Genomic DNA, 11,415 nt, shown 5'->3' on the forward strand with positions numbered 1-11,415 from the left:
TTTGTCACATTTCTTCCTCCTCCTCTTGCCAAGCATTGAACTGCCGCTGAACTTGGCCTTCTGGTGGCTGTGAAGGGACTTTCCCGAGGTGGGGGAGCTAGCCCAGGGCTGCAGACTCTTCCCCATCAGAGCAGACATGGGAGTGTGCGGGGTCACGGCTCAGCCGGCAGCTGATCCCGTCGCTGGGATCGTCACAGAACCCCACAACGGTTTGGGCTGGAAGGGATCCCACAGCCCACCCAGTTCCCACCCCTGCCATGGCAGGGACACCTTCCACTATCCCAGGTGCTCCAAGCCCTGTCCAGCCTGGCCTTGGACACTTCCAGGGATCCCACAGCTGCTCTGAGCACCCTGTGCCAGTGCATCCTCCCTGGCATTTGCAGCATCACAGCAGGACTGGCACCAATTGCTCCAGGGATCAGGACAGGCATTGTGCTCCTGGTAAATCAGCTCTCCAGAGGTGCTGGGCTCTCCTTCCCAATCTTCATCCTGGGGAAAAGCTGAGGGATCCCATCACATCTTCCTTCCCCCATTCCCTGCTGCTGGGATTCCTGCAGGGAGCTGACAGCAGTGCAGGGTCAGCTAAGGAAGGCACTGGGTGTTTTCCAGGGGCTATTTTGGAGGCTATCATTCGGATTGCTTCCCAGGGCAGGCTGAATTTCCTCTCCCCCGGGGCCCCAGGCAGGAAGCAGCCTTTGGGTTCACGCTCAGACCTAATGAGGGCAGCACTCCAACACCAACCGTGGGTGAGAGCTGAGCTGCAACGAGTTTTATCTTGATTTCTTCCGGACCTAGGACTTTCCCTTGCACTGCCACAAACAGTCCCTGCCCTCACTGCTGGAGGAATCACCAGCTACAAGAACTACAGCCCACCACTAAAACCTGCCATGCTGATGTCTGGCCCCTCAAACCTTTCCCGCTCCTGCTGTCATCTTGATACTTCCCTGTGCTTCGGGTACACTCATCCAGAGTAGCAAAAAGTGGTCTGAAAGCAGACAGGCACGGTTTCGTGCTTATTCATCATCACATGCACCCTGCAAGCCGCTGTGTGTGTTTTTTGCAGCCGTGGTGCTGCGGTCAGAACTGCTTTTCCTGGAAGGAGCTCTGGGGGCTTCTCCCGGAGTTTGCTGGTGGGACAGAGGAGCACTGCCAGGGCCTGGGGGGGTCACCAGCACACGGCACACCTGTGGGATGGGCTGCAGGTAGATGTGGCACCTGCTCAGGTTGAATCACATCCTAAAATCCCGGAATTGTTTGGGTTGGAAGGGATCTGAAAGATCGTCCCGTTCCCACCCTCCTGCCGCGGGCAGGGACACTTTCCACCGCACGGAGCTGGCTTCTGTCCTGCGACACCCGCAGGGAATCAGCCCCAGCTCCCTTCCCTGTCCCCACAGGGGCTCAGCCCCAGCCCTCGGCCCTGTCACCCCTCCAGGGGCTCAGTCCCTGTCCCGTAACCCCCCCTACCGTGCTTGGACTCAACTCCCCCACCCCTAACCCCCCCCCGGGGCTCAGCCCTGTCCCCTTCCCGGCACCCCCCACCCCCGAGGGGCTCAGCTCCAGCTCTCTCCCCTCCAGTGTCTCATCCCAGAGTCCCCCACCCTCACCCCCGGCACTCACCCCCGGCCCCTTCCCCTCCCTCTTGCCGGGAGCCTCGGTTCTCCCGGGGGAGCAGCGCAACCCCCCCCCGCCCCGCAGCCGAGCTCCGACGGCCGGGGCGGGCCGGCAGGCGAGAAGGGGCTGTCCCAGGGGCCGTGCCCGGTTGCACTGCACCTCCTCCTCCTCCTCCTCCTCCTCCTCCTCCCGCCTCCCTCTCTCCGCGGCGGGGGCCACCCGCCCCGCCGGGACAGTCGCCACCGGCAGCCGCGGCGCGGTGAGGCGCGATCCATCCATCGCATCCCGCTGCGATCCATCGCATCGCATCCCGCGGGACATCACCCCCGTGCGGCGCGGGCTTCTCTCGGTTCTATCCCGGCCCGGGGCGTGGGGGGACATTCATCGCACCCCGGTGCGGAGCGGGGCATCCCCCGCAGCCCATCCCGGCGCGGGCGCTCCCGATGGAGACCGAGGGTTACCGCTGCCGCAGCAGCCGCTACATCGAGAGTGGGCAGTCGGCCGTGCCCAGCTCGGTGCTGTTCGCCGCCGGCCTTTTGGGGAACGTCCTGGCGCTGCTGCTGCTGGGCCAGCACCGCCGGCGGTCCCGGTCGCCCGGGGGCCGCCCGCCGCGGGTGTCGGCGTTCTACGTGCTGGTCACCGCGCTGGCGGTCACCGACCTGCTGGGCAAGTGCCTGATCAGCCCCATCGTGCTGGCAGCCTACGCCTACAACCGCAGCCTGAGCGAGCTGGGGCCGGGGGGCCGCGGCGAGGACCAGCCGGGGGTGCTCTGCCAGCTCTTCGCCTTCCTCATGGCCTTCTTCGGGCTGGCCCCCACGCTGCTGCTGCTGGCCATGGCTCTGGAGTGCTGGCTCTCCCTGGGCCACCCCTACTTCTACCGGCGGCACCTGACCCGCCGCCTGGGTGCCACGCTGGGGCCGGCGGCCGCCGGGCTGTGCGCGCTGTTCTGCGCCCTGCCCCTGCTGGGCTTCGGGGCGCCCATGCAGTACTGCCCGGGCACGTGGTGCTTCATCCGGATGGCCGGCGGTGGCCCGGGCCAGCTGGGCTTCCCCGTGCTCTACGCCAGCCTGATGGGCTTGTTGGTGCTGGCCATCGTGGCGTGCAACGTGAGCAGCATGCGGCACCTGTACGGCATGGCCCGGCGGCAGCCCCGCCGCGGGGCGCCCCCCGCCGCCGCCCCGCGCATGGAGGAGCTCGACCACCTCGTCCTGCTGGGGCTCATGACCGTCCTCTTCACCGTCTGCTCCCTGCCGCTCATCGTGAGTAATCCCACCGCCCCCCGGCTCCGGGAAAATCCCCCTGCCCCTGGGGAGTGTGGGTGCTTGCGTGGGTGCCTCGCCGGGGGTCGGTCGTTGCACGAAATCCCTCGGGGAATATCCTCTCCTCAGCGCCATCCTGTCACAGGGAGGTTGGATTGATGATTTGGCCCCCTTGGAATAGCCCCCCACCCTGTCCATGGGGGTCAGGCACCCTGGAATATCCCCCCCACCAGCCCCTGCTCCTGGGAGCCTGGGTGGCTGCTTCGGCCCCCCTCAAATACTCACACCCCACGCCCCAAGGGTTGGTCGTTGCATTAATCCGTTTGGAAAAATATCCTTTCTTAGCACCATCTCCTCACAGGAAGGTTGGATTGATGATTTGGCCCCCTTGGAATGGTCCCTGATCCTGTCCATGGGGGTCAGGCCGTTGTTAAAGCACCCTGGAATATCCGCCCCCACCAGCACCACTCAGTCCTGGAGAGGTCAGAGCACTGATTTTGGGAAAAACCCTGACACCACCAGCAGCTCCGAGGAGCCAAGACTTTGCCTCCTTCTAAATCCTCCCCCACTCTGCCCACAGGGACCAGGTCATTGCCTAAATCTCCTTGGAAACCCCCCCCCCACCACCACCCCCCACTGCCAGGGGTCAGGGGGTGTTTAGGCCCCTTGGAATAAACTCTGGAACCACCACCCACTCCTGGAGGTGCAGGGGGGGATCATTGCTGTAGTCCCTTGTGAGTAACCCACCCCTGCCACCCTCTAGGATCCTCTCCAAGGGTCACGTTATTACTTTAATCCCCTTGGAATAAGTCCCCCCCCCGGCTCCACTATCCCATTCTGGGAGGTTGCCCACCCTCGACACAAGCACCACATCCCCAGCCCTCGATTTATTTAAATTAATTAACTAAATTAAATGTATTTAATAATAAATAAGTAACATTTTAATTAAAGGTTATCCTTTAACCCTCATGGAATAACCCCCCAGCACCATGACTCTGTACCAGAGGTACTGGGGAGGGGTCAGAAATTTACTTTGTCCCCTTTCTGAGTGTCCCTCACCCTATCCCAGGGATCTGAGTATTGCTTTAACCCCCATGGAACAATGTCCAACACCCATCCTGGGATGAGGGAATTAATTCATTGTTTGATCCTCCTGGAATAACCACAACAACCCCACCATCCTGTCCTGGGGTTGATTTATTGCTCAAATTTCCTTGAAATATTTTCCCACCCACCCCCTCACCCCACTCTGTCCCGGGCAGGGTCATTCCATTGCCCCTCCCTCCCTGGAATACCCAATCCCAGCACCACATCCCCAAGGGTCAGTTCATTGTTTTAACCCCCTAAAACAACCCCCCCATCATCACCACTCTGTCCCAGAGGTGTTGGAGGGGTCAGGTAATTATTTCAGTCCCACCTGAGTGTCCCCTCCCCATCCCAGGGGTCAATTTGCTGCTTTGGAAATTCCAGTTTGCACCATTGGAATAACCCCCACCCCATCACCACCCCTCTGTTCCTCTGAGGGTGCCCCCGAGGGGTTTAAGGTTTGGGAGGGGGGTGTCAGTTCATTGCCTCAGACCCCTCAATCACCCCCCATTCAGACTCTTCAAAACCCCCCATTCCCATCCCTATCAGACCCTTTAAAGCCCCCCATTCCCATCCCTATCAGACCCTTTAAAGCCCCCCATTCCCACCCCTATCAGATCCTTTAAAGCCCCCTATTCCCACCCCTATCAGACCCTTTAAAGACCCCTATTCCCACCCCTATCAGACCCTTCAAAACTTCCCATTCCTACCCCATCAGAACCTTCAAAACCCCTCATTCCCACCACATCAGACCCTTCAAAACCCCCTATTCCCACTCCCATCAGACCCTTTAAAGCTCCCCATTCCCACTCCCATCAGACCCTTTAAAGCCCCCCATTCCCACCCTTATCAGTCCCTTTAAAGACCCCTATTCCCACCCTTATCAGACCCCTCAATAACCCCCCATTCCCACCACATCAGACCCTTTAAAGACCCCTATTCCCACCCTTATCAGACCCTTCAAAACCCCCTATTCCCACTCCCATCAGACCCTTTAAAGCCCTCCATTGTCACTCCCATCAGACCCTTTAAAGCCTTCCATTCCCACCCCATCAGACCCTTTAAAGCCCCCCATTCCCACCCTTATCAGACCCTTTAAAGCCCCCCATTCCCACTCCTATCAGACCGTTTAAAGCCCCCCATTCCCACCCTTATCAGTCCCTTTAAAGACCCCTATTCCCACCCTTATCAGACCCCTCAATAACCCCCCATTCCCACCCCATCAGACCCTTTAAAGCTCCCCATTCCCACCCTTATCAGACCCTTTAAAGCCCCCCATTCCCACCCCATCAGTCCCTTTAAAGCCCCCCATTCCCACCCTTATCAGACCCCTCAATAACCCCCCATTCCCACCCTCGTGTCCCAAAGCTGCTGGGCAGATCCAGCTCCCTGTGAACCCCAGTGAATGACGGCCTGAAATCCTCTCACCTCTTCCCCAGGGATGGGAGACCCCCGGCAGGAGGGAGCCCTCGCTGTCCCCTTTGTCCCCCATTCCTGGGTCGGATCCTGCAGTTCCACCTTTCCATCCCCCTCTGCAGGCAGTGCTGGTGCCACAGGCGGGGCTACCCCAAAATCAGGGTGGGGGGGTGTGCACGGGTGCTGCCACTGCCTTTGGTGACAATTTCCACATCCTCTTCCTGTCACCAGCATTCCGTGAGCTATCAGCCACCAGCAGCCCTGGCACAGCTGGGCTCCTACAGGTTTTGTGACCACCCCAGGATGAATCCCTGCTGAGTTATCCAATGGATGCCAGCTCCAATTTCCATGGCAGGGGGATCAGCACCAGTGGGGTGCCCCAGCCTTGGGGACAGAGCAGCATCTGCCAAGGCTGGATGATTCCTTCACCCATGAAAAAATCCTGGTCACTGCGACCACATTTCCAGCTCTAACACCCTATCCCTGAGCCACGACCACCCATGATCCAGCCCCACTCCCAGCTGGACCCACAACCCACAACACACCTGATACGATCCATGGCGACACTGAGAGGTTAAAAACCTCTTTTGCTGCCCTGGCAATATTTTTACCTCCCCCATAGCAAGACCTCCCCTAATTCCCCCCTATTTCCTTGAATTCCCTTTCTCCCATTTCCTGGATTTTTAATTTTTTTTTTTTCTTTTGGCCAGATCCGAGCCTACATGGGGGCTTTTGCCGCCGATTTCAACGAGAACGCCGACCTGAGCGCGCTGCGCTTCCTCTCCGTCAACTCCATCGTGGACCCCTGGGTCTTCATCATCTTCCGCACCTCCGTCTTCCGCGGCTTCGTGCGCCGGGTCTGCCGCAGGCTCGGCTCCCGCAGAGCGTCTCTGAAAGGCTCCAGCCCTGCTGGTGACGGCCAGTTCTGTCCCCCGGGCTGGCGCGGGACAGATCCCCCGCGGCTCGGCACCCCCTGAGCGCGGCGCCGCTGCGAAGCCGGCGGCTGCTGGCGAGGATGAGGAGCGAGCCTTCGGCCCCGCATCCCTGCCCTGGAGCATCCCGAGGCGGCACAGGGCGGTGGCAGGCGGGGACAGCGTCCAGCTCGCTGCGAGGGACGCTGTGAAGGGTTTCTGTCCCCTCCCCAGGCTGCGTTTTGCCCCGGAGAGGATCTGGGATCCCCGGGGATTTGGGGATATTCCGAGCAGCGGCGCTCTGCGGAGGGTGCGGGGAGAGCCCGGCTCCAGGAAGGCAGAAGGGCTTTGGAGTGTGGTTCAGGGCAGTGGGGACGCACAGGGAGAAGTGTAGGTGCGTCCCCATGGAATAAAAGTGGTTCAGTGTTTCATCGCCTCGGCCTGTGCGCGATCCCATTCCATGCCAAGGAATGGGTTTGGGATGTCCCCAGACTGGGTGAGGGGCAGGAGGGACTCAGAAATTCGAGCAGCAGTCCCTGGCGTGAGGAGGAGCTGGATGCAGGTGGAATCCCTCCCTGGCACACCCTCCACCCCTGCCCAGGATCTTCCCTACTCCCAAGGCAGGGCTGTGGTTTGTCCGCCCTTATCTCGCTCTTCTCTGGAAAACTCCGAGCACTGATGTTGCATTTGTGTTCCTCAGCCGTACCTGTTCTGCTGTAATTATTTAAATTCAGTATTTATGACTTTCCTGAGCCTTAATGAGGGCAGTAATTGAGAGAACACAGAGCCTGGCGTGCACAAGCTCTCGGTGCGAGCGTGCAAGAGAGCGATCATTTTAATGGAAGATCCATTTCCTCTCAACCACAGGTATTAACTGGATCTAATTTTTGCCTCAAGTGACCATTTAGGCCAAAAAAATTACACGATGACCAACTGTTTAGTGCCCTTTGAGGAGACAGAGGGTATTTCTCTCCTCTGTTTAGCTAAGCCTTGCAAGGTGCAGCCGTGTTCCTGCCTGCTCTCACGTGATGTTTACTCTCAGCGTCAAACAGATTCTGCTTTTGAAGGAACAACATCTTGGAGCTTTTTGGAGGTGACTTGCTGGGGTTGGCTCTGGCTGTTTCTCCCAGCTGGAGAAAAAGGCAGAGCTGTGTTTGGGGATGTTTTGGAAGCACCTGCGAGCTGCCAGCTCAGTTCTACTCCTCGAGGTTTTCCGAGGAGAAAGAAGGAAATGAGGGTTGGTTCATGGATTGGTTTCATGTTACTGGCATGGTATTGACTTGGAGATGGCTCACGTGGGGCTGCAGAGTCAACAGCTCAGAGCCTGCTCCGTGGCTTTCCTGGGATCTATTCCACCGCAGCCGGATGAGATAACGGCCCTGGAAAACTTTGCTGTTGTCCCCCCTAAACCGGGATCTCCTCCCCCAAACATCCGTGCTCCACTCGGGACAGCCAGAGCAGGCACGGTCAGGCTGGGAGTGTTCGGTGATGTAGAATCACAGAATGATCCCTGAGGTGGGATAACATTTCCAGGATCGTGGATCCAGCACTAAAATGAGCTGAGGGCACTCTGGGTGTGCAGGGCATCATCTGCCCGTGATGCCTGGGAGGATCCACTCCTGGAGAGGCCCTGCCTGAGGAAAAGTCCCTGCCCCCGGAGAGATCCCTGGCCCAGGGGAGATCCCTGCCACAGGAAAGGTCCCTGCCCCAGGAGAGATCCCTGGCCCAGGAAAGATCCCTGCCCCAGGAGAGATCCCTGCCCCAGGAAAGGTCCCTGCCCCAGGAGAGATCCCTGCCACAGGAAAGGTCCCTGCCCCAGGAGAGATCCCTGCTCCAGGAGAGATCCCTGCCCCAGGAGAGATCCCTGCTCCAGGAGAGATCCCTGCCCCAGGAGAGATCCCTGCTCCAGGAGAGATCCCTGGCCCAGGAAAGATCCCTGCTCCAGGAAAGGTCCCTGCCCCAGGAGAGATCCCTGGCCCAGGAAAGGTCCCTGTTCCAGGAGAGATCCCTGCCACAGGAAAGGTCCCTGCCACAGGAAAGGTCCCTGCCCCGTGCTGTGTGTGTTTAGATCCCAGGGTAACCACCATCCATGGAAATCAGTAATTAAACCAACACAAACCAAATCCGGTTCTTTATTAAGGTGCAAAAATAGACTCCCCCTGAGCCCCGAGACGAGGCAAACACCGCATCCCCGACCCACCCGTGATTTTATCATCTCAGGAAATGAACCATGGAGCCACGAGTGACACCCACCCCATCCCTGCAGCTCCCTGGCTGGGACCACGCATTTCCCAGTGACCTTGACACGCTCCTCTGGCTTGGGCAGCACTTTTAATCGGGATTCTGCCCTTCCTGGTGTCCTACCTGCTGTGGGAACAGACTCGGAGTCTCCAGCCAGCCGCTGCCGCCTCCGGGCGAGCCGAGCGGCGGCTGCAGCCAGCGAGGTTTGGATTTGGGGCTGCAGCCAGGGCGGCCTCCAGGCGGATAAATCCTCGCTCCCGGCTGCTCCCGGGGCCGGGGCTGCCGTGTCCCTGTCCTCGCCAGAGATGGCAGCACGTCCCCAGCCAGGGCCGGGCTCCCGGCTGGACGAGCACAAAGAGCAGGGAGACCACGGATGTTCTCCACCCCAAGCTGGTCCCTTGGGCACCCCATTTTTCTGTGCCTCAACACGTACAGTTTGGGGCTTCAAGGAGTTTTTTTTGTCGAAGCTTAGATCCCCTCCTTACTGAGTCTAAGATCAAGCTAAAAGGAAAAGAAAATATAAAATAAATAAGAATGGAAATTAAAAAAAAAAAAAAATCCCGACAACGCGTGGGTTGGTTGTAAATGCTAAATAGGAACCAAAAGAACTCAGGGGGCTCCAGCTGAGGAGGGGAGAGCTGCTGCGGAGCCCCCCCTGATCACATCCTCCCCTCCAGTGCTCAGTCATTGCCCTGGGGACCCCTCCGTGCCAGCGCTCCTGTGCCAGCCGCTCCCGGAGGGACGGACCTGACGCTTTAATGGAGGCGATAAAGAGACGCCGCTCAGCTCGGGGCTGCAGCTCCGCCCCGGCGATGCTCTTTTGGGGGCTGTTTGATGTCCCCGTCACCCTCCAGCACTGCCAGCCCTGCCCTGTCCCACGCTGTCACTGCTGCCACCACCAGCATCACCTCTCCCCGCATCCCGCTCCTTTCCTGCACAGAAATCGCTCTCAGGGTGGGCTTTTTTTAATTTTTTTTTTTTCCAGCTCACGAAATCCAGTCACAACTTTGCTCAAGCTCATTTCCCGACAAATTGTTTCTCTCTTGCAAAGAGCCCTTTTTTTTTTTTTTTTTTTTTTTAATTGCCTGCCTGCATTTTTCAGCTGTTCTGCAAGCAGGGAGGCACGTGCCTGGGCAGGCAGCTGTGCCAGGGCTGCCAGGAGCCCCAGCCAGCCCAGGAGTGGCTCCGTTTATTTTTTAACCCGTGCACCCAGGTGCTGGTACAGGATAACAAGACAAGGCACCAAAACCTGGCCCAGAGCTCAGCCCTGCTTGCCCAGGATGGGGAGTGAGGCTGCTGGAAGCCCCGGAACACGAGATAAGGGGTGGGAAGGCTTTGGAAGAGAAGCGTTAAGCACAAGTCAGGATGGGGGGGGTTGGTTAAAAAGGGATGAAGTCCACTCACCATAAACAGGAGGGCTGGACTCCTCCATGTCCCTGGAGCCAGGACCATCCTTTAAAATCCACCAGGGATGGAGCAGGATCCCAGCACCCTCCCCAACCACAGGCAGCAAACTCCAGAGGGTGAAAGCTCTCCATGAAGCTCATGAACCTTTCCTCCAAGCCCAGAGTGTTTTCTCCGACTGGGCCAAGCCTGGAAATGTTCTTTTAGGGAAAAAAATGCTAACAAACCTTGAGAGGATGCATGAGGTGCTGGAGTGTGACCAGGGAAGGGAATGGAGCTGGGAAGGGTCTGAAGGAGAGGCTGAGGGAGCTGGGAAGGGGCTGAGCCTGGAGAAAAGGAGGCTCAGGGGGGACCTTGTGGCTCTGCACAGCTCCTGACAGGAGGGGAGAGCCACGGGGAGCGGGGGCTTCAGGCTCTGCTCCCAGGGAACAGGGACAGGACAAGAGGAAATGGCCTCAAGTTGCACCAGGAGAGGTTTAGATTGGGTATTGGAGAAAATTTCCCTGCCCGGGGCAGTGGTGGAGTCCTCATCCCTGGAGGGATTTAAAAACCATGAGGATGTGGCACTTGGGGACATGGGTCTGTGGTGGCCTTGGCAGTGCTGGGGGAATGGTTGAACTCAATGCCTTAGAGGACTTTTCCAATTTCAATAATTCTAGGATTTGATATGGCCCTCGCTAGAGGCAGGACACGAGCTAAACATGGAAGCAACGGGAAGAAAACAAACACTTCCCAAGGCAGGACAGATTGTACCAAGCAGCCTGTTCCTGGTTTCCAGCACAGAAGGGGGAATGAAAAAACAAAAGCCCAGCAATTTTCCTATTATTGCAGAAAAATCCCATCAGAGACAACTGTCAGTGGAGAAGCCTGAAGCCCCAGAAGGGTATTTAAGGCTCCATTAGCTGCCAGGAAAATGAGAAGAAGCCAAAACCCCTTCCTGAGCTGTGACACGGAACGCCAGAAAGGAGTGGGAGGCTGGGAAAAGCCTTGGAGCACCCTACAGGGTGCCTGCTGCTCGGAAAAGGGCTCTGGATGGGCAGAGTGCAGCTGCCTGGACGGATCAGGGCAGGATTCAGCCTCAGCTGAGTTTGTGGGAGGCACAAAGGAGGGCTGGAATCAAACAGCATGGCTCCCAGCAGCAGATGTGTCCATGTGCTCGGGTGCTCAGGACTGGAAGCAGGGTTGGAAGAGTTCCTGGGATGTGTTTTCCTGGCCCACCGGTGGTGAGGTGGTCTGGGATGGCCACAGCACAGTCCCCTCTGTCCCACCCATTGATCCAACCATGGGAACAGAGCTGGGGCTGTGGCTTTGCCACGTCACCCTCAGCTCGTCCTCCCCACCACGCTGAAGAGGCTTTTGAGCTGTGTGAGAGGAGAAAGCAAAGCCAGGCCTGGGAGTGGCCCCTCAGAAATGGAGGTGCTGTCACAAACCGCAGCTCTCCCGGCCCTCGAGTTTGCCGTGCCCCGCATTTCCTTTGCGAAGTTCCT

General features: G+C 58.5%; 1 protein-coding gene across 1 annotated transcript; it reads left to right on the forward strand.

Annotated features, from left to right (window-relative positions):
- The first annotated feature begins 1,982 nt into the window (after positions 1 to 1,982).
- Positions 1,983 to 6,711, forward strand: PTGDR (prostaglandin D2 receptor). The gene is made up of 2 exons (XM_053944644.1): positions 1,983 to 2,870; positions 6,083 to 6,711. The coding sequence occupies exons 1-2, from the start codon at positions 2,055 to 2,057 to the stop codon at positions 6,347 to 6,349; spliced, it is 1,083 nt and encodes a 360-aa protein (XP_053800619.1). The 5' UTR covers positions 1,983 to 2,054; the 3' UTR covers positions 6,350 to 6,711.
- Positions 6,712 to 11,415: the final 4,704 nt, after the last annotated feature.

The sequence above is a fragment of the Vidua chalybeata genome, chromosome 6 (genome assembly GCF_026979565.1).
Source record: "Vidua chalybeata isolate OUT-0048 chromosome 6, bVidCha1 merged haplotype, whole genome shotgun sequence".
Taxonomy (NCBI): domain Eukaryota; kingdom Metazoa; phylum Chordata; class Aves; order Passeriformes; family Viduidae; genus Vidua; species Vidua chalybeata.